At 37.3% G+C, this 22,628-nt stretch overlaps 3 protein-coding genes across 5 annotated transcripts in view; 2 read left to right on the forward strand and 1 right to left on the reverse strand.

Moving 5' to 3' along the window:
- cers6 (ceramide synthase 6) overlaps nt 1-11,068 on the forward strand; it is a 36,421-nt gene extending 25,353 nt beyond the window's left edge. The window contains exons 7-11 of one of the 2 annotated variants that reach the window (XM_036567530.1): nt 3,782-3,910; nt 4,306-4,412; nt 7,182-7,338; nt 7,603-7,626; nt 9,212-11,068. In XM_036567530.1, the coding sequence (XP_036423423.1) occupies nt 3,782-3,910; nt 4,306-4,412; nt 7,182-7,338; nt 7,603-7,626; nt 9,212-9,361 (567 nt within the window). In that variant the 3' untranslated portion in view covers nt 9,362-11,068. The remainder of the gene's footprint in view (nt 1-3,781; nt 3,911-4,305; nt 4,413-7,181; nt 7,339-7,602; nt 7,627-9,211) is intronic. The other variant, XM_036567538.1, reaches the window with a different exon arrangement.
- A 1,591-nt stretch (nt 11,069-12,659) lies between these two features.
- On the forward strand, nt 12,660-19,177 carry nostrin (nitric oxide synthase trafficking). Of its 2 annotated transcripts, XM_036567550.1 has the most exons (16): nt 12,660-12,710; nt 12,866-12,951; nt 13,500-13,583; nt 13,753-13,815; nt 13,896-13,977; nt 14,203-14,265; nt 15,456-15,554; nt 15,794-15,919; nt 16,083-16,181; nt 16,420-16,545; nt 17,239-17,347; nt 17,561-17,649; nt 17,732-17,857; nt 18,289-18,532; nt 18,836-18,919; nt 19,001-19,175. In XM_036567550.1, the coding sequence occupies exons 1-16, from the start codon at nt 12,684-12,686 to the stop codon at nt 19,135-19,137; spliced, it is 1,644 nt and encodes a 547-aa protein (XP_036423443.1). In that variant the 5' UTR covers nt 12,660-12,683; the 3' UTR covers nt 19,138-19,175. The 2 variants fall into 2 exon arrangements, with proteins under 2 accessions (XP_036423443.1, XP_036423451.1); XM_036567558.1 differs by lacking the exon at nt 12,660-12,710 and having other exon boundaries at nt 12,932-12,951; nt 13,500-13,589; nt 19,001-19,177.
- On the reverse strand, nt 19,163-22,555 carry spc25 (SPC25 component of NDC80 kinetochore complex). Its single transcript, XM_036567569.1, has 7 exons — nt 22,483-22,555; nt 22,103-22,270; nt 21,300-21,365; nt 21,028-21,174; nt 20,788-20,892; nt 20,578-20,676; nt 19,163-20,109 (listed from the first exon to the last, which is right to left on the reverse strand). The coding sequence occupies exons 2-7, from the start codon at nt 22,257-22,259 to the stop codon at nt 19,973-19,975; spliced, it is 711 nt and encodes a 236-aa protein (XP_036423462.1). The 5' UTR covers nt 22,260-22,270; nt 22,483-22,555; the 3' UTR covers nt 19,163-19,972.
- Nucleotides 22,556-22,628: the final 73 nt, after the last annotated feature.

Consider the following 22,628-nt stretch of genomic DNA (forward strand, 5'->3'; position numbering starts at 1 on the left):
CTCAAGTGAAAGGAAGCATTTTAACTGTAAGATTCAGATGCAACCACATTTCTCAACTCACTGGACGACCTTACAGGAGAACAATACCCTGAAGCATACTGCTAAAACAGTTACTGAATTTTTTTGAAGGCCTAAACGTATAATGTTCTTTGCTGGCCAAGTCAATCACTTGACCTGAAGCCAATAATTTCACTTATTGAAAACAGGACTGGAGGCAAAAGATCCTGAAACAAGCAGGAACAGAATCTGGTACACTATGGGTTGATTTCACTAACAGTCCTGGACTATGAGGCATTCTGAAGTGAGATGCTCTATTTAAAGGAAAAGGAAAATCCCTGTCTGGGAAAAGCAAGCCTGTATGTCCGAAAGTTTGTAGACACCTGCTCCAACGTTTCTTCTGAAATCAAGTGTATAAACAGTGAGCTTGTCCACCCTTCGCTGCAGTCTCTAGTCTTCTGGGAAGGCTTTACACTAGATGTCGGAACATTGTTCAGAGGATTTGATTGTATACAGCCACAAGAGCATTAGTGAGGTCAGGTACTGATGTTGAATGGTTAGTTCTAGATCACAAATACCACTCTAACTCATTCCAAAGCTGATGGAGCTCCATCACTCCAAAGAACACAGTTCCACTGCTTCACTTTATACCCCTCTAGTCAACACTTGGCATTGAACATGGTGACCTTAGGCTCATGTGCAGCTGTTCTAAAGCATGACAGTGCTTTTGAATTGAATGCCTGTGTCAGCACTGGCACCTTATAAGTAGCTATTAGACATATAGTCTCGGGGGTTTAGGTTTAGAACTCAAGCAGTCAGTGATTGCTAAGGATTTTGTCAATGTTGCACAAAAACCTTTTTATATAAATCTTTGTTGATTTTTCAAATGTTTTTATGTAATTTAAAAACTCCAGTTGCGATTTGCATTGTGTTAAAGTTTCACAAAGAATAGACCATTTAAAATGGTCCAAAATGACTTGTGAAAAATGTTATTATGTGAACTTCCATTACAAGTGAATAATGTTTTTTCCTCCTTTAAGTTTGCTGTATTGGAGATGTGAAGTTTTGTTCTGACAGCGATGATTTGTAAGCAAGTATGGTAATAGGGAGGCTGTGATTCTTATGTAGTCCAAACAACACAGGCGCAAATACCCTAAAATACCCTGCAGATTTACCCCTTTTCACAGATGTCCCTCAGTTGAACTCTGCCATGACATTTGTAGAATATATTTTGATGGAAATTTTTGTTCTTGTAAGTGAGTAAGCTAGTCAACATTTATGTACATGAAAAATGTGTTTAAATGCTGTTTTTTTATTGTGGCATAAACTTTTAATATGAAGAAAGTTGTCCATTTTATCTCGGTACCACCATCTTTGTGAAGAGATGTAAATTGTTTTCACAGAGAGTTCTCACCCCTCCTTTTTCACCCTGCATTGTTCACTAGCTTTTCACATACAGAGAGAGCCAACAGTGTCCTAGGTAAAATTATAAGAGTTATGAAGAGCAATATTATAGCTCATTATATTGATTAAAATATCAATCTCCATTACGCTGACAGATTTTCTGCACTTTAACCTAAGTCATTGTTCCATTTCATCGTCACTGTCTGGCTACCTATAGACTGCACTGTATTTAGCCATGATCATGTTTAAACCCCTTCTCTGCCTCTGTCTGCCTCTCTGTATCTCTCTCTCTTTGCCCTCCAACGCCATACTGATACATACCCTCTCACATCTCTCTGTTGACTGTTGGCATGTTGTCTATATTTTTGTTTTTCTTTCTCCTTTCAGTTTTTTCCTTGCACAAATCTCACCACGCACTGAGGAGGTCCTGTGCCCCCTGCCTGCTCCAGTATGTTCCCTGCTGTCTGTATGCCATGCTTCCATTCTGTTTTTCACCACTGCTCTTCCTCATCACCTTCATCAGACTCCTGTTCAGCTGGCTGCGGCCCTGCTGAGACTCTCTAGTCCTATGATTCACCAGGAGAGCATGCGACGCATCATGTCTCAGCGGCTTTGATAAGCAGGGTCTTCCTGCTGAATTCAGGCCAAGGATTTTACCTAGAGGCCCACTGTAGTGGTAGAGGTAGTTTTTTTGTGCAGTAAAAGTAATAAATGTGGGAGTAGACATTTCTAAATGTAGGGATAATGTTTAAACATTATTCTTAGCATTAAATATTCATGAAGTGCTAAGTTATAAATAACAGTCAGTGGAACTGTTAACTGGCCATTTTATTTACATTGAGCGAATGTATAGGCGAGCAGCTTTACACTCTGCTGCAGGGATGGAGAACTCCAATACTGGAGGGCCAGATTCCTGCACAGTTTGGCGATTTTCTTACTCAGGCACACCGGAGTCAACTCATAAGCTAATTACTAGGTTTGGTTGGTGTGCTAGAGCAGGGAAGTGACCAAACAGTGCTGGACTCTGGCCCTCTACCCTATTAGGACTTAGTGTGCTTTCTCTTATTGCTGGGCGATTTAAATAATCTTGATTCTTTTTGTGATAAGGTTTTTACTTGATAACAGTAAGACTAGTATTAAACGTTGATACACTTTTATCTTTTTTTTCTAATTTATAATCTGCTCTTTCTTATTTTTATCCTAGAATTGCTATTTTTGTTGACCAGTATTACAATTTAGCATGCTTAATGTTGAAAGTCAGTGTCAATATGTACTTTTTTCTAATTTGCTAAATAATTTTACAGCAGATTACACCTTTCTTTTGGGGTTTAAAATATACTGGCAGTCAAAAAGAATTGCTCACATGCACTTATTTCATGATTACATGCCTGTTTTTAATGTATTTGAAAGGATTTATCCTCTCTGTTCACTTAAAATGAGACAACCACAGAAAATGACTGGAGATTCTAAAACAGTGCCAAATGCCACACTGCTCTTCAGATGATTTAAGTGGTTTGAGGTGGAGGAAATTCAAGTGATGACCTGGCAAGGAGGACTAGATTTAAATCCTGTTTAAAAAGCTGTGAGACCATGTTGGGAAAAATCCACCCACGACAGATGGTCTGGGTGGTCTGTGAACAGCAGTGAAAATGAGTGGGAAGCAGTTTCTTTACATTATGTAAAGAATCTTAATGAAAGTATGACAAAATAGATTTATTTATCAGTAGCTGTGCTTCGTGAGACATTTTCTCAATGAAGGCATTTCTGGTGGACAGTTGAATAAAGAAATGAGGTGTGTGAAAAAAACAGGCTGGTTTAAAAAATCATTTTAGGTTAGCTGGGCAAGCCAACACTAGGGGCCAGTTTCAGCAACAAGGCCTAGTTTTAGACTTAATTGAAGAGGTAATGCCAGATCACTACTGGAGACTCCTTTTAGTCTAGGTTTAGGCTTAATCTGGCTCTTGCAAAATGGCCCTAAATGACATGAATGAACAGTTTGCTCACTAATAAACAATGTAAGGAAGTACTGATAACAATATATGCTCATCATACATATGTTATGCATAACGTAATGCTTGGTAAAATACTAATAAAGTTTACATAGTTTTTTTATGTGTATAATTAATCATTACAAAAAAATCAATTTTTTTTGACTACCAGTGTACAATTAAGGCTTAAAATTGAGCATTACATAATACACATAATAATTATAAATAATTATCTCTGTCAAACAATATTTTTGGCCACATCGCCCAGCACCACTTGTTTTTCAGATTGAGTATGTATGTATTAGTTCTGCAGGAGAATTTATGTGTCACAGGTTTGTATTGATAAATTTTGCATGTTGGTTTATCCTACTTGACGCAAAGTTTTTCTGCAGGACTTCCTGCTCATGTTCATGCACCATGTTGCCACCATCTCCCTGATCACCTTCTCCTATGTGAACAACATGGCTCGAGTGGGCACGCTTGTCATGTGCCTCCACGATGCTGCAGACGTGCTGCTGGAGGTAAAGAAATACAATAAAATTCTGTTTCTCGATGCTGATCTGTGGTCAGTTTTAATGCTACCTTGCCTTGTGCTTCAGCTCTATAGGAAACTGCTGTGTCCTTTGTTAAGTCTGATCCATGTTCTTTGAAAGGCATTTTAATGCTGTCTGTGTACTGTATAATGTAAGCTAAATTACGGATAGTTGCTGTTAAGATTTGACCTCAGATGCATTTCTGAATTTAGCATTATAAGCCTGAGGAGCTGCAGCTGTAACACATTATAACCCGCATTGTACAAGATCATAAAGTGTCAACCACGAAACCACTAATGCTTACAGTATGTTAGCCGCAACATCATAATGTTAATTACCTTTTTTTGTACAAGCCTCATGATTAAATGAGTTTCTATTTTCAGGCTGCAAAAATGGCCAACTATGCCAAGTGCCAGAGGCTTTGCAATGTCCTGTTCATCATGTTCGGCTTGGTGTTCATCAGCTCCAGGCTGGGCATATATCCTGTTTGGTAAGAATGTGCTCTCGATCTCTCTCGTTCTCTCTCTCTCTCTTGTGTGTGTGTGTGTGTGTGGAGAGGATTTCTGAATGAGTGTCTGTCAGTAGCAGATGATGTGTTCTGACAGTAGGAGACAGTGTTAATAATGTACATGGCACTATCTGAAACCTCTCAAACATAAGAGCGAGATTGTATAATTTCAGGTTGTCATGTATCATAGCAGGTTTACAGCTAATGTTCCAGATCAAGGCTAATGGCTTTGCCTTCACATCTTTCACTTTGCCTAATTAGGAGAGTCTACATGGGTGAATATCTTGTAACCTGGCTCCTATTCCTTGTTACAGATTGACTACAGATCGGTCAGATATCTGTCATGACTGTGCTCTCTTGCATGTGGCAGGTTACATTTCTCAGTGGCTTCTTCTCTTAGCCAGTTACTGTAGTTGGTTTAATCATTATTTAGAAACGTTGAGGTCGTGGCTGCCTTTAGAGGAAGAGATGTTTTCAGGTTGGTAAGCGCCATCTGTTGGCAGCATGCTTTGTAGCCGACAAGACTGTATTCATGATACATTCCTTTCCACTCTTTTTCCACTTTTGATGCATCTCGGGTTGTTGCCAAGTAATAGTTACTATGGCTACCACAACAGCATAAAGATTTTAATCAATTGAGGACAAGAGCGAGCGGGAGAGAGAAGGAGAGCAAGAGAGAGAGAGAGAGAGAGAGAGAGAGGAACATGATTAGGATTATAGCTCCTGCTATGTTTCTTTGTATTTTAATCATGTGGATGATGCAATAGTGACATTTTATTATGGTTTTTGCAAGCAGAGGCTTTATTTAAAAGCCACATTAAAGAAACATGACTTCTTTATGCAATCAAACATGGGTGTCTGAGAGGAGTGCACATAATAAATAGTCTTTATTTACAGTGTAAATCACGTCTATTTCCATAAAATTGCAAAAATGCAATTGAGTAATATTGAACCTGAAATCATTTCATATTTTCGTATTGTGTCCATTCATAACTTAAATGTCATTGGATGTTTTGTACTTGTTTGCATTGTGTGGGAGACTGAATATGTTATCATTCAAAACTGTTCTCCCCTATGACCTACACAATTTAAAAAGATGGTTCTTCAAGGGTTCTTCAGTAAAGGCAAAGGTTCTATTTGGAACCATGAGTTTTATATATATAACCATTTCATGCTTAAATGGTTCTTTGCATGGTGAAATCGTTCTCCAGATTGATGTAGAATGTGTTGTACATGGTCCTAAATTGAACTTTTTTAAATATGGTTCTGTATAGCACCACCAAAAAAGGGTTCTGCTAATGTTACAATGTCAAGCTTTTAACAATAGAAAGACCCTTTTTGGTGCAGTAGAGAACCACTTTCAAAAAGGTTCTGTATAGAGCCATATACAACACATTCTCCACCAATCGATTTGAACGATTTGAGCATGAAATGGTTCTATTTAGTGGTTCTCATGGTTCTAAATAGAACCATTGCTTTTACTAAAGCACTCTTGAAGAACCATCTTTTTAAGCGTATATATATTTATGAAATGCTCTCATACAGAGCAAAATACTGAAGTGTCTAAAGTCAGATTCTATGAGGGGTGAATATTTATATAATTTATATTATTATAAAATAATTTGATTTCTCTCTTGGCTGGCGAGCGCTGGGAAAATGACTCTGACTTCTCCTTCTTCTCTCCCAGTGCTGACTCATTCAGACATTAAACATAGTCATTTTAGTTAATGTTACATCAGTGCTGCTGACACTAAAAGCTCGTTAAACCCATTCAGACAGTGAACGTAGCCATTTCGGTGACCGTTACATGAGATGTGCTCATCCTGGAAGTGTCTCAAGCTCAAGAAATGGCAGTTTTGTTTTTTAATGAACCCAAGTTTCAAGTGCTAGAGCAGGTTGGATGCTGCTGATTGGGAAGAAGTAGGTTAGAATACTGCAAACTGCAGGTCATGTATCTGGAAGGCTCATGTATAGTAGATGGATTCACCTCGTGGTCTTTGCACCACCATCCACCTGAATGCCAACAAATAGGTTTCCCCCCTTATATGCTCATTCAGCGCATGGAATAGGACTTCCTTGCCCAGTGCCTGGAGATTGAGCTACACTACTGTAGTTCATGCAGATCCATTATTCATATTACTTTATTCTATTTTAGCCTTCAGTGCTACTCAGGCCTGAGCTCTTGAGGCACTTTATATCATAAAGCATTCAAGCTTGCAAGTCTTTCTTAATGTCTTTACGGTAGGTGTTGAAATGTTCTTGGTATGCTAGGCTATATTATGTATATGGTAGGTTTGGTGGGTTGTTGAAATTAAATCATTATACACTACATTTACATGGTGTTCATTATGTTAATACGCTAACTGACCACAAAACAAAATTACATTATTATACATTATATATACAGCAATAAATTGCTCATTCTAGTATCAGCAGTAATGTTCAATTCAGACTTCCAGTATACTGGCTGTGTTCCCTTCAGTTTGGATTACAGTGTATCTGGCCTGCATTATTTAAAACAATGGTCTAGCCCCACTTTCCCAAAAGCATTGCTGTGCTGCAGCCATCTTGGTATCTGAGATAGTTTAAAGCGATTGCCACTTTGCAATCAGATAATAATATTTATACTTAGACGTTTTAGCCACTGACTGTCTCGAGCACTTATTTAAATGTACATATGTAATTGTTAATTCACAGAACAATGATAAAGAAAGTTAACCAGTGGTCTTTGTGTTTCCAATATTAACACAGGATTTTGAACAGCACTCTGTTTGAAAGCTGGGAAATTGTGGGGCCCTACCCGTCCTGGTGGGTGTTTAACGCGCTGCTGGTGCTGCTGCAGGCACTGCACACTTTCTGGTCCTATCTGATAGTGAAGATCGCCTGCAGAGCCATCTCCAGAGGCAAGGTGAGATGAGCAGGGCAGGACCCACTCCCACTTCTCTTTGCGCTCTGCATGCCCAAACAGTACCTGCTAACACTACCTCTAATATCTGACCTCTTGCTCGTTCATCAAATTGAGGTCTATGTTTGTCTGATTTAGTTCTGTTATTCTAAGTGAATAACGTAGTCAAAAGAACATGCATTTTCTGCTCGGTGCATCTGCTGTTGCCTCGTCACATCTCTTAAGTACCGTGTCTCTCTTCTCTCTTCTAATCCTCCGCTGCCTCAGGCAGGAAAGTGGAATCCTTTACATGTAAGTAGGTGAAGATAGGATATGTCGTGTAAATAATTAAATGTTTGTGCCATTGTGATACAGTAGATATGATATAGATGTTGATTCATACCTTAGTTATTGGATTAGTTAATTGACCTGTTCATCCATTTCTTTACTCTCATTACATTCATTAAATGCTGCAAAGAAAAAAATGTCCAGTGGGTAACAGGTCATGGACATCTTTAAAGAGCTACTTGCAGTGTCTTTGAGAAGGGTCTGACTGCAGAGCCGCAGACTTCACACGCAGTTTCACTCCAGCAGTTTCAGGCCAGTAGAACGCATGCGCAGTAGGACAGCGCAAAGTCTTTATAGGAAAGTTGAGAGTTACGAGTGTTCCCATTCATATTTCTACCAGTGGCTGGTCTCCTAATTTATAACGTCTCTGATGTAAACAGCGGCTGTCTGTGCTGGTTGTATGTGTCGCCATGCATATTACCATCCAGGAATGGATACCATTGCCAATATACAAATCAACCATTGGTAACCGGATAAACCATAAGCCAAAACACATTACAAAACCATCAGAAACCAAAAGAGACATTTAATGGTTTCTATGGGGTTTTCAGCAGGGGTACGTCCAAAAACTAAAGTTTGTTTTAGCTTAAAGCTTTATATTATATTTATTATATCAGGTTAAGCCTGCTTAAGGCCACATAAGCTGTAGTTTGTGTAATATTTACCCTGTGAATCTCAATATGTGTTCAAACCAAAGCTTGTTTTAGCCTAAAGCTTGAAGTATAACATTAGCCCAATGCAAAATTATCACAAATTTATTGAAAACCCACGTAAAACAACTGAAATGTTGATTAGCCTAACACTTGCGAAAACAAGTGTCAGCGCATGCGCTGAATGCCACTGGCCTGAACCTGCTGGAGTGAAACTGCTGGCGTGAAACTGTGGCTCTGCGGCTCTGCAGACAGATATTATTGGTGTCTTTTGATCCACTGGTAACCCAACACTCTGAAGGTTAGGTTGTTGATACGTGCACTAGCATTCAAAAGTTTGGAATCACTGTTATTTAATATTATAAAGCAGTTTATTGCAGATACGTGTATAAAATACTTCTATAAAAATGCTATTTCTTTACAGCTTCTACAAGGCAGTAATTTTAGATGTGTTCAGAATTATAAACAGAGCTATAGATAATTCCATAATGACTAAGAAAGCTGTACAACATTGAGAATGAAATTATATTAAAATTAAAACATCCAGAATGCTTCATATTTAACAAGTGATCAAGTATCTCAAATCATGGGGCAGATAATGCATCAATAAATTTCAATAATTAGATATCTACAATATATTATTTATAATTTGATGTTCCCAAAAACCTAAAAGACTGAATAAGGCATCTTACAACACATTCTAGAATCTAGCTTCTAGTATTTCAGTCTATAATATTTAAGTTATGAGTTATATACATGACAAGTAATTCCAAACCTCTGAACAATGTGCATCTTCCATGTTTCTTTAGGTACATTTCTTATGTTGGTCATACAATCAACAAGCAGTGGTGCTAGATCTACTGAACACAGCACGCCTGACAGTACTTGTCTCTTTCCAGGTGTCAAAGGATGACCGAAGTGACATCGAGTCAAGTTCTGATGAAGAGGAAGTCCCGTCCCCAGCTCAGAAACACCACACTAATGGGACCAACGGGGCACATGGCACTAACGGCTACCTGTCCACATCCCCCTGTCATGATGAACACTAAGCGTCTTGCCGCCCTTTTACGTTCCAGTGGAGCCCACTGCAGCCTGGTTCATTGGTCTGTACAGTACTTGTGTGTGTCAAAACATGAACAATGTTGCCTGTCTGGTACTGGAAGTTCTTAAATAGAATACTGTGAATGCAGTTCTGTTTCAGTATGATTCTTTCCACACGCTTTCTTTTTCGTTCCCGTTTTCTTGTTTTGTTTTTCTTGTTTATCTTACATTTATAGACACATGGTTGAATATCAGCGCACTCCTTCCCTTAAGTACAACTCGCTTTCGTTTTTTTGTTTTTCTTTTTTTTGGGAGGGGATTTTGGTGAATGAATGAAAGCATCTCTCTTATCATCATGCTAGCATGCTGCTGTGGTCATGTAGTTTGGTATTATGGGAGCGGCTATTTTCTCGAGGTAACGTCTTTGTATTTATTTATTTTTTTTATATCTATAAATAGGTTGCAAATTTGTGGATGAGATTTTTTTTTCTATGTCTTAAAGCAATTTGCTGTCGGTGTTTTGAAATGGCACGACTATTTAAAGTTCACTGTTTCAGGATTCACCAAGTCAACAACTTTGACATCCAAGATATTTTCTGGTTTTAAATCATTTACCATAGTCACACATAAGAGATAACTGCTGTCTGATATGCTCACCGTTAAAATGTATGACATGCATTACAGAAGTGACCAGCACACACATATGCTGTATTTGCACTAGTGTAATTGTACTTGGGAATTCTGTAACAGTATTATGTGCTCATGTGTTTTGTTAGAAATGCTGCAAAAATTGCCATATTGTCCTCCACCTCAAATCCAGCAGGACTGTATTTCAAACAATGGAAAACTTACTCTTAAAATTATGTTCATGCTTTATATTTACAGTCATTGTGACAAAAATTCCAAGTCCAAGAAGCAGGTAAATTATAGATCTGACAAACAGCATGAAACTCGACTATCAATTGACTGTAGGTCCTTGATTACAGTGTTATTGTACATCAGGTTTTATCAGCTCTTAAACTTGAATTTCAGACTATGTAATGTGTTAAAGGTAATAGACTCATACGGGGAGTTTCACATTCTAATTCTGCAGTGTTAATATCAAATGAGTACTACGTATCACATCATACTTTTACCATAGGCTATTACCATAAAAGTCCAGTCCCCATTACATGACTCCAAACCGTCCTACCAAAAATGATACAGTGCTGGACTGTGTAGTACATCAGTCATGGTATGACATTGTTGCACCATCACAAACCATATGCACTCTAGCAACATACTATGCGTCATACAGTGGCATTATGTTTGCTTCTACAGCTTTAAATGATAAGAATTTCCCATTTTTCCATTGTTCTTTGTATAATTTAACACAAACCACTGAGCTAGGTGGATGACTCATTAAAATGCTATTGGGGTAAAGCTTTTGTTTTTGAGTATTTTTAAGGCGATCTATTATTTCTGTGTTCTGAAGGTCAATGCTGCAGTTTATTAGCAAGCTGTGGAGAGGAAGTGCAGCTAATTAGCCATTGTATCTCTGCACTGCAGACAGTGCGCTGATGCTGGATTATGTGGTTTCCACTTGATGTCAGAAAAATGGTATATTCAAAGGCTTTGGTTTTCTGCCTTTGTTTGAACGTCAAATTATAAACAGTACAAATGAAAAATGTTGCCATGTATTTTGAATAAACACGACAGACAAAAGAATTCTGAAATTTGCCTTTTTTTTTCTTTCCACGATGTCTTTATCATGGTAATGTACACTATATGGTCAAAAGTATGTGCATTAAGGGCTTCATAAAATGGCCAAGGAGCTGCACACAAGCCTAGGATCACTATGCACAGTGCCAAGCAGTGGCTGCAGTGGTTTAAAGCACCTCTGGACTTGGGAGCAGTGGAAAATGTGTTCTTTGGAGGAATGAAGCATGGTAGTTGATGGACGGATAACTGTTTGGTGGATGCTTGGGAAACGCTACACTCTGAAACCTATGTGTCAAACACAAGACCCACAGTCTAAGTCAGGGCTGTGGCACAATCTTGTTCAGCCCACAAAGTTATTTTAATTCTCTATTAAAATTAGCCCATTTCACCATGAACTGCAAAACAGTTCCCAATATGCACTGCAACATAATGTGTGCTCCTACCCCCTCCCCAACAACAATATGGGACAGCACCACAGAAGAAAAAGAAAAAAAAAAGATGCTAGATGACAAGTTCAAGCGAATGCGCAGTTTTAAAAAACATACTGTACACTGGGGACATTTAAAGAGGTTTAACAGTTATCTGCAGCTCATGTGGTCTGTTGTTTTACATAAAACTATTTGTTTTTATTTAGAATTATTTTTGAAACATTAAAGTATTCTGTGCCTATTTTTTGCCATTGTAGATTTGGCATATTTTGAATAAACAACGGCCAGCTGGGGTCATAGCAAAATGTTAAGTAAAAATGAAATAAAAACACAGGTGGCTCATGGATTTGTTGACATTTTTTAACATGGCCCATTGAGTGGTTGAGTTTGACACCCTTGCTTTAAAACGTGATGTGTTAAATAACAAAATACTTGCCTGTGTTATTTGGTTTAAAATGTCTTGTCCTCAATTAAACACACTAGTTAAGGACAGAATGTGTTGCTTCTGGGGCTGTTTTTTAGGATTGCACTAGGCCCCTTAGTTCCATGAAAAGGTAGTGTTAATGCAACAGCAAGACATTTTAGACAATTATAGGCTTCCAACTTTCCCTTTCCTGATCTGCGTCCCTGTGCACAAAGCAAGGTCCATCAAGGCATGGTTTAAGAGTTTGGTGTGGAGCAACTCCATTGGATGACACAGAGCACTGACCTCAACCCCCTGGACACCTTTGGGATGAACTAGAACATCAATTTCAAGCTAGATTGCCTTGTCCAGCAGTGTCTGACCTCACAAATGCTTTTTTTGACTAAATGGGCACAAATTTCCACAGACACACTCCAAAATCTTGTGGAAAGCTTCCCAGAAGAGTAGAGATTATTATAGCTGAAAAAGGTGGGGAGGTATCCATATTAATGCCTGTCGTTTTAAACGGGATGTCCAGCAATCTCATTTAGGTGTGATGGTCAGGTGTCCAAATACTTTTAGCTATGTATTGTAGCTAGGTCTTTGTCTCTCTGTATAATAAAGTGTATCATAGAGAGTATGTGTCTGGGTATACAAATATTGAAATGAAACTTTAATCTCTGCTATGGTCATTTTGTATTTCCCGAGCCTACACAGGTGATTTCCGCATGCATGCCTTAAGGGAGGAGAGTGGTCAAAGTTTAAAAGTGCAAAAGTCAACAAACAGCCAGACTGAAGATGAAGGACCCGCTGGGCACTTGCACTGTGAGTCTGCAAACTTTTCTCATTCATGTACCACTTATAAATATATACAGAAGAGAATACAAGACAAACGTCTATGATTTTGTGTGCTTTCTGTATATAAATGCTTTGTGCTGTGATATTAGCTGTAGTTAACAGTTACGCTGAATGTGTTGCAGTACAATCTGCTGTACCAGGATCTCAAGAGATTCTCAAAAAATGGGGAGTACTTTTGCAAAGAACTTGTTACAGTATTCCAGCAAAGGTAATAGTCACTTTAGGCCTTGACATTTTCCTACTCTGTTTGCTTTTAAATGTTCCCTGGGATGATCTCTGAGGCACCTAGCCGTAAAAGACCAAACTCTTGATATATTTGGATAAAAAGTGGAAAGAGGCATGAAAACCATCTCTCCCTAAAGACACAGCCATGCACTTTGAAGTCAGGGCTTCTGGACTGAATTTTAATTATAGCTGCAGTTACTCTTTTACCTATTGCCTGTCTGAGGGAATGTCCTTGAAAGAGTCTGTGCTTTTTATATCCCAAAACCTCTTAATCTTCAGCGGTTTAACTGGTGAAAGTACATGACTGAAGCTCTGATAAAAGTTCTTAAAAGCTCATTTTTAGTCAAGGTTATCTCCATGTTGGATCACAATTTTAAAGAAAATAGAGAAAACGTACTGAAGGGCCTCAGCATGCATTTCCTGGGCTCTGCATTCTTTTAGAGGTCATAAACGTATTGTGCAGTGATCATAAGTATTTGCTTTATGGTGCAGGCTAGGCATGGGCTGATAAGTTTGTTTCTATGAACACAGATCAGAGTTGGAGATCAACTACGCCAAAGGGCTGCAGAAACTGGCAGGAAAACTCATCAAAGTATCCAAAACGATGAGTAACAAGTGAGCGTGCGTTTACTTTTCACCAGCTTGCTTTTGCGCTGTTGAAGAATAACTGATACTTGGAAAATACAGATTTTGTCCGTAACTCACTTTCTGGATTGACAGTAGATGTCATACTGATTTAACTGATAATTCAAATTCCTAAAGAAGTATTACCTTCTCTCTAAAGCTCTACATACAACGCATGGTCCCTTCTCTCAAACGAGATGTTCACAGTAGCAGATGCACACAGGTAAAACTGAATGCTCCTAAATACTTTTTATTTTATACGTTTTTGGTTAAGGCACATTTCTAAACTACATTTATTTTCAGAATACTAGGGCAAGCTCTACAACAAGATGTCGTCTTGGAAATTCGCCAAATTCTAGACGAACACACCAAGAGGAAGAAACCAGTGTGTGACCTTAAGCTTTGTGTTACACACATCTAATACTAACGTGCAGTGATCCCCAGTGCTGTTTAGTGTTTTTATCTATTTATTTACTTACTTACTTAACATATTCAGCTGTTCAGAACACCAGGACAATGTCTCTATTACCAAAGTTTTATGATCATATGAGGTGGTAGCAGTAAGTGTTGTCAGAAACAAGCATCTGATTGGACTCTTTTTTGTGTACAGCTGGACAATGCCATCGAAAAATCTGGCAAACTTGTTGTCACAAACTGGAATGAACAACTGAAGGTACGATGCTAATAGTGTTGTATAATGGACACTTTAATGGAAAGTTGTTCCAGTTAAATAAAGCTTTTACACGCTTTAAAAAAGTGTCGCAAAGCGTTCTTTGAACAATGCCATAGAAAAAAACACTTTTGGTTCTCTAAAAATGCTTGAAAATGAAAAGAGATTGAAAACGGGGTGGTACCCTCAGGGGTACATCTTAGTACCTTCAGTCAGGGAACATAATTGTGCCATAAGTTGTACTGACTCCATACACCCCGTCTCATCTCCAGACTTTTTATTTTATTGTTCTGTTTTAAAACATTAGGTTATGAAAAGATAAAAATATGTACTTTTCTGGACCTTAAAACCACTACTGTTACTTTAAGGGTGCACCTAAAATTGTTTGTACCTTAAAGAAACGAAAACTGTACCTGCACAGAAACTTTATTTCTAGCAATGTACCAACTTAAGGGTTCATTCTAGAACTTTTACATCATGTGGAGGTACTTTAAGATTTCAAAAGGTTCTTCATACTCACACTCTCTTTTACAAAAATGGTCCTCTAAAGAGCCATCAATTGACAGTTTTTTTAGAAACCAAAACTAGTTCTCTCTGGTTATTTTATGGTATTGTTTGAAGAGCCCTTGTTGCACCTTTATTTTTTAAGTGTATCTGAAAGCATATACTCTTGAGTGAAACTAATGTAACAAACATCTGAGACTCAAGCACACTCTGCAAAGCAAATACTGTAATATTGTAAAATATATAAGAACTTTGTTTGCTGTTATGTATCAGTGTTTGTGTAATAATATGTATTTGGAAGGAAAAGAGCGTACTGGGTGTAAAATATAGTAGCATATCATAACATTTTGTTTTTACAGTTCTGTAAAGTTATGTATTGGTTTCCCAGTCACAAATTAATCAGCCTACATTTTCCTTTCAATGGACAATCATCATTCAGAATACAGTGCAGTCCAGGACTAGGCTTAATTTCTAGTCCATTACTTTACAGAACATGTTATGAAGCTAAAACATGTCTAATATGTTCTCTGTGATTAATCTCCATCTACTAAGCCCTTCTCTTTCCATACACAGTTTGTCACACAAACTGAGCCAATGTGCATGACTTATATAATTAAGTATATAAAAATATATAATAAAGAGACAGGCACCTTGAAAATTCCAGAAAAAAAATGTGCTTGTTTCCACAGGTGAAGAAAAAGCTGAATGGGTTAACCAGAGAGCATGAGGCACTCTTCAGTTTTGTGGAAAAGAACAAACACATCTGCACAGAGAAAGAGAAACAGAAGGTACTTATTACTTGATGGTGACGATGTATTTCAGACACCTTGTATATGTAAATGCTAAAAAGCAAGAAAGAAAAGATACTTGTTCTAAGGCTAAAGAAGACTGTAATACCCAAACTGACACACCAATATCAATAGATCAAAATCATTTATATAAGAAAGCCCCCTGAATCTGTTACTGCATTATATGTGCTCAGTTTGAGAGTTTGCCAGAGTACTTGCATTCATTTACCTTTGTACAGATGTTTAACAGACTGACTAAGTCTGCAGAACTTCAAGCCAAAGTTGATGAGAACTACTTCAATATGAACATGGAGGGCCACCAGATTCGACTGAAGTGGGAGAACACACTCAAAACCTGCTATCAGGTGTCAGCTTTTAATAGGGCTCTGCCCCAGTGTTCATTATGTGTGTTTTGGATCTACAGTCATAAGAGGATGATAGAATAGCCATAGCAACTAAACCCATAAGAGTACATCCTTTTTCTTTCTTTTTAAAAACACTTCTACTGCAACCAAATGCCTTTTTTAGATCATCCAGGAGCTTGAGAAGCAAAGGATAGAGGCTCTGTGCAACACACTGAATAAGTACAGTCTCCACACGTCCAGCTACAGCAAAACCCTTCTTCATGTAAGTCAGTGCAGTAGTACAAAACAAACCCTATTTAACATTAACAGCATACAAGTATCAAGTATCACTAGTTCAGCTTACTTGCAGAATTCCCTCAGTAAATCTAGGCATTGTGCTGGTATAATTTATCCGTGCAAGTGTGCCTATAATAGTAAAACATAGCTGAGTGTGTATTTAATATGCACACAAGTTAATATCTTCAATATTATGCAGTTGAATAGTTCAGTCTTCCCTACAGAGTGAGCAACAGACTCAACAGGCCATCAGGAGAGTGGATGTGGAGAAGGACCTCCAAACTCTGGTGGAAGACACCTGTGTTACAGCAGATGATAACAAGGCTGAATTTCTAATGGCTGACTACTTTGTAAGAACTTTTACTGCAAATACGACCAACTATCATGTTTGTTTTGGGTGTATAATGATTCTGCTGAAATATAAGAAATCAAATAAACAAAGGCACAGCTGTTTGTTATTGTTATGCATGTTACATTTTAATACATTCGTATCTAAAAGCTTACTAAATAGAAAAATAACCCCTTTAACAATGAAATGGCAAAATAAATTTTGTGTTATATAAAAGGTACTGTGCAAAAGTCTTGAGATATATGAAACGTTCTTCTGGTGAGTAAATATTTTTTCACTAATATTACCATAAATGCAAATAAAGAAACAAATACGTTGTGATTTTATGTGTCAGCATTTTAGCTTAAACTTTTCCAAATGGCTTTCTTTGAGGAAGCCCAGTATTCAGTCACAATTCAACATCTAGTTTGGCTAATCAATTCTTCACTAAATAAATCGGGTGTGTTGCTGGTGTGTTGAACAAATCTGTTCTTCTAAAGGAAACCTTTCGAAAACAATACATTATTTAGTTGTATTTATTCCAATGTTACAAAGTGTTTTTACAGGCAAAAAAAAACACTGCTGAGACAAATAGTTCTAAACAGTATTAATGATTACCTAATCATTTTTGCACAGTACCGTATGTAAAAAAGTAATGCAACAATGCCAATCTGAGTAATGACTTGTTTTGTATGTGTCCGTGTGAACATGATAGGAGGAAGACGGGAGGACAATAATGGGAAAAGAAAGAAGAAGGGACGCTTTAAAGATTAAACTCCAGCGACTGGAAGAATGGATCACGAAAACCAAGAAAGACAAAGAAGGTATTACTATTTTTAAAGTCTTTCCCTTTTTAGGCTCACTCGTGAATTAAAGATGAAAAAACCTGCATGATATAAGAATCCCTCTACTACTCTAAGCTTGATAGGTTTCCAATGACATCTCATCTCATTTTGTCATGAGATTTCACAAGTTCTTTAATGAGATGCCATCTCTTTGCCATCTCTGGAATAAGACTGTATTGCATCAAATCTCAGGGCTGGAGAAAATGTCAGTGGTATACTCTGAAAGCACATCACACTCGAGTCAAAAAAACCTGGAGGAAACAGAGCAGCTGCTTGATGAGGTAATGAATGAATCATAAATTGTATGTTATATTTCATTTAAACAGTATTTAATGGCAGTTAGCATTGGCTTTGCGATTGCAGACCACTTTAAAATTGGACCTTCTGGAGGCTACACACTGCAAACTCAACCAAACTTTAATGGATTTAGAGGGAAAACCAAAGCCATTACATCGGTTCAGTGACAGCATCACAAAATTCAAAGATAAGGTATGTTTCACTATAAAGACAATGGATATATATGGATAAACTTGTACATTGCAACTATAATGGAAAGCAGCAAAATACTGCATCTATGTAAATAAGATATAGTCTCATGTAGGGCTGTGCAGTATGACAATATTTATCATTATGTTAAATTACATCATAATATGGTTTTCTGAGCATATTGTGGGTATCATCAGTACTTAACCACTTCTCAACTGCATGTTAGATTACAAAGAGAGCATAATTTGTCCTGTTTAATTGAATTTAGTATGAAATATTGAATACAAATCATTGGATTAATAGTTCTTGAAGCAACTATGTAATATTAGAATTTAGGATTAGTGGGTTAGAGTTTTGCCACATTGCTCAGGTCTTGTCTCAAGTATTTGTGCCAGTAGGCCTTAAATTGAAATCATGTTCTAAAATAATTCCAGGATTGTGAGCACAGCATTGTGAAACTATCTCGGCCAGTTAAGATAAAAAAGACACCGTTCAGATCACGCCAATCTTTGAGGACTTCAATCATGTATAAAGGCCCTGCTAAAAATGGAGCATCCCGCCAGGACCCTGCTCCATCTACCGGACCTGGCACTGTATCAGCACAACTCAGCCACTACACAGAGCCTCAGAGAACTGAGCTTAATGGAGCTCTGCCTCACTACGAAAATGAAGCCGAAGGTGAAGATCTTAGTTAATTAGTTCTTGCTTTCCTGTGTTTATTTGTATCTACAATATTATTTGGTAACGATGCATCAAGTGTCGGACAAATGTACTTATGCACAGAAGAACTACTGATTTTTTTATGGTCATTACAGGCAGATTTCATCTCACTATTACTAAAGGACTGACAGGAAATAACAAAAAGAACTTGAAAATCTTAGATCATTAGATTTGTTCTATCTGTAAGGGAAAATGGGTCATAAGTAAAAATTTAATTTAATGAGAATTTAAACTGCTGCCCTGTTGATTCACTTCAACCAGGTGCTGCTTGTTACAGTCTTGGTAAATGCAAGGCTTTATATGACTTCTCATCAGAGAAAATGGACGAGTTAAATATTAAAGAAGGTAAGTTTACAGCTCCTAAAGATAACCTAGCCATTTCAGTGAGTGCTGCACTAAACTTAATTTGTATCCTTATTTCCAAAGGAGATCTTCTTGACATCCTTCTCAAGGACGACAGTGGATGGTGGTATGGAGAACTTAATGGGGAGAGAGGTCACTTTCCCTCTACGTATGTTGAGGAGCTGCCTGTCTTAAATATGCCAAAGTCTTCTGTTGCTTAACTCATGGAAAGGATGTTTCATTATACATTATTTAGGAGTGAACTTCATTTTAGTGTAAGATCCAGTAGTGAGTCTTAAGTACTTTTAGGTTGAAGCACTGTGTACAGCCTTTTTCTTTTATTAATAATACAGGCTGAATTTGTATTTGAGCCTGGAGGGTCATCTATTCCTATTTTTGTTCTGTTGATTTGTGATCACTAGCATGCTCATCACATTCAAGAATCAGACATTAGGAGCAGCTTATGAAACAACTAGATGAACTATGGTGACACGAATTACTAATTATATCTGCTGACAATTTTCCTCTCATTTAATCGATTGTTAAATTAAAATGTTTAATGTTAGCATTTTTGCAGGATTATTGTTTAATTACATGAGTTAATTACGTAGGTACAACACATTGCGTTTCCTCAATAGTTGGATGCTGTGTTAGTGTATTTTTTGTACATTATTTAAAGTAATGTAAGGAGAGGTGTTAGAAAGCATGCTAAAAATTAAATGTTGAAATTTTTTTTAAATGTCTCTCTACACTTATTCAAGAAGATGCACTAGCTATAAATAAACCAAAAATAAATACATTTTCTTTCTTTTTTTTCCCCACTTGTTTTAACATCTTTACCTAATGAATGCAACAAAGGGTATGAACATAACAAGACTATATGCATTTTATTATGTACAAGTCCAAACAGGTATTAGGCTACATGCAATAAAAAACTAATAAAATAAAGTGAATTCAAAGTGAATTCAACTAAAAATCCAACTGTGACCACTTAGCTTTTGTCTGAGTGAAAAGAGCATTCCACAGACTCTTTATGCCATCAATATTTACATTAAATCAGGCAGTCTTTGTAGCACCGTGTAGTGCCACAAACGCTTTTCTGATGTTGGCGAGAAAGGCAGAGAAGTTGTTGGTCGCCTGCAGTCTACGCTCCAGATGTTCCATCTGCGCCAGTGGAGGATCACAGGAGACAACTGCAAACACAAATGTCATAATAAATCACATCTTGCTCTTAATTCTCTCTTTTTATATCAATCATTTTTAGGTTAGCTTGGGCAAGAAGTCCTCATGTGATTAATTTAAGGTCATAAAGATATATTTAATGTGGAAACCAGTATCATTTCTTTGTCAGAATGATAATTCAACACCAGTTTCCTTCAGAATACAATAAGGCAACTAATATTTCAAATGTACAGAGAAAAAAAAGAAAAACACTGCTCAAGTGAACAGCAAAGAAAGTATTTCATACTGCACATTATTAATCATATAATGAGCCATTTATTTTACTCATAGAACTATGAAATGCCCAGGGGACAGACTATTAACTTTCATTAAACACAAATGTATGTAAAGTTATGCATTTCACACATGCACATATGAAAAGCTTCTTCTTCTTCTTTGTTTACTTATTTAGATGCTATTAAAAAACTGTATTAACTTACTCTGGTACACACCCTCCTCATTTATCCTTAAAAGGAAGGTGTAGGCACTTTCTGGATTCTTGTGGTTGATATTTCTGAAGATGAACTGCAGCTTCTCACCTTCACACAAACACACATTAACACTGATTATGATTAAACTGACATTTTCATTTGTGTATATGGCATGTGCTATTAAAGAAGTAAACTTTACGGTAGAATTGAAATGCTTACCCTGGATTTTTCTGATCTCAAGACTTAGCCGTTCCTGAAAGATTTCTTTAATCTTGTTGAGGTTCTTTAGCCTGTCCTTGTTGGCCTTGTTTTGTAAGTGAATCACTTGAATTTAAAAATTAGACACAACAAAATAAGAAGATCTTGACAACAGAAATATCAGGTACATACTGTTTTATACTGACAACCTGCCTACATGTTGTGTATAAGCCTACAAAAGTCGTACTTCAGCTTACATACATTCTCTGTTTTTAGCTTGTTCCTGCTTGAGCTTCTCAATCTTCTGCATTATAAGTTCTTTATGCCTTTCCTTGTCTTCAATCTCTTCCACAATTTCAGGCCGTTCTGTATTCTTTTCCTTCATGACAGAACTCTTGACTTTTAAATCTTTAAACAGATAAACAGATAGAGAGACACATAGATAGATAGACAGATAGAACCGATTATTTTTCCAAATTTACACAACTTTTCAGTCAACGGATTCCAACTTTAAAATCCAGCGATAAACTGACCTTCCATGTAGGCCTGTATAGTTTCGAACATAGTTTCATCCTCCTTGCATTTCTTTGAGCATGTGTCTAGAAAAACAAACTGGGTTTAGTTATCAATGCTTAGCACAATAAAGATCAAACAGATTTATTTAGCTGTGTTAGCTACAGCCAGGTTCATAAGTATTTGGACAGTGCTAATTTTTGTAATTTTGCCTCTTTACACCACCACAATGGATCTGAAATGGAGTGGTCAACATGCAACTGGTAAGTAGACTTTCAGCTTTAATTCTAGGATCTTTAATTCTATTTTTTACACAACCCCTACATTTTCACAGGCTCAAAAGTAATTGGATAAACCAAAACATAAACAGCTCCCAAATGCATATTCAACACTTGCAATCAACTCCAAACCCTTCCCCTATCTCCTTAATTTGTTATTAAATGACGAAGGAGCAGGCCATGAAACTGCTTATCAGTCAGTTTATCCAATTATCCAATTGAACTTATGAAAATGAAAGGACTATGTAAAAATGGCTGTAAGTTAATACCTAAACGGTTAATGCAATATTTTTGTTAATCCCCTTTAACAAAAGGTGGAGGTCTACACTTCGGTCACATTTTGACTGCCTCTTTTCAGATTCATTGTGGTGGTGTACAGGGACAAACTTACGAAAAACAGTGTCACTGTTCAAATACTTATAGACCCGTGTGTAGCTGCACTGCTAGCTAATATTCTAAAGCCAAAGTAACGTTAGGTTAAGTGTGTGCAGCGTGTGTGTGTCTCTCTGTCTCTGTCTCTCTCTCTCTCTCTCTCTCTCTCTCACCGAGCACGGACTTCATGTACTGTTTGTGACCCTGACAGAACTGCGCTGTTGCCTCGTTCATCACTTCTCCCATCGCCTGTATTAACAACTTAGTCCTTATCTCCTCCAGTTTGCTGCTGAACTGTTCCACAACATCAGGATCCTTGATAGAGGCCATACCGAGCTGGACTGAATAGAGATTAAAGACATGATTAGTTACTGTTGCTGTTAACGACACTTCACTCACCGGAGCTAACGTCAACCGACAAGTTCAATAACTAAAGCAGTTAACAACATCACTTCACTGTGCATGTTCACAGCACAACACAAAAACCTTGTGTATTATAAAGCTGTTTAATACAAAATTAAATGTAACCGTATCCCGAATTAAAGGTTTGTACCTGTTTAATGTCCCGCTGCACCAAAATATAACCGCTGTTTTCAGTTTCAAAAAATGGCGCCCGAAGTGACGCGTACTCCGGAAGTTACGTTGAAAATACGTCAACAAATGTTTTTGTTCACTGAAAATAGAAAAAAAATCTATAAA

The sequence above is a fragment of the Colossoma macropomum genome, unplaced genomic scaffold (genome assembly GCF_904425465.1).
Source record: "Colossoma macropomum unplaced genomic scaffold, Colossoma_macropomum, whole genome shotgun sequence".
NCBI classification, from domain to species: domain Eukaryota; kingdom Metazoa; phylum Chordata; class Actinopteri; order Characiformes; family Serrasalmidae; genus Colossoma; species Colossoma macropomum.

Excerpts from the sequence above, each read along its gene's own strand:
- nostrin (XM_036567550.1), top strand. The coding sequence starts at position 12,684 with ATGAAGGACCCGCTGGGCACTTGCACT. Across the intron at positions 13,978-14,202 it reads ACACCAAGAGGAAGAAACCA|CTGGACAATGCCATCGAAAA; the intron begins GTGTGTGACCTT and ends TTTTGTGTACAG. Across the intron at positions 17,650-17,731 it reads CAGAGCAGCTGCTTGATGAG|ACCACTTTAAAATTGGACCT; the intron begins GTAATGAATGAA and ends TTGCGATTGCAG.
- spc25 (XM_036567569.1), bottom strand. The coding sequence starts at position 22,259 with ATGGCCTCTATCAAGGATCCTGATGTTGTGGAACAGTTCAGCAGCAAA. Across the intron at positions 21,366-22,102 it reads GTACATGAAGTCCGTGCTCG|ACACATGCTCAAAGAAATGC; the intron begins GTGAGAGAGAGA and ends TTGTTTTTCTAG. Across the intron at positions 20,110-20,577 it reads TGAGGAGGGTGTGTACCAGA|TTGTCTCCTGTGATCCTCCA; the intron begins GTAAGTTAATAC and ends TTGTGTTTGCAG.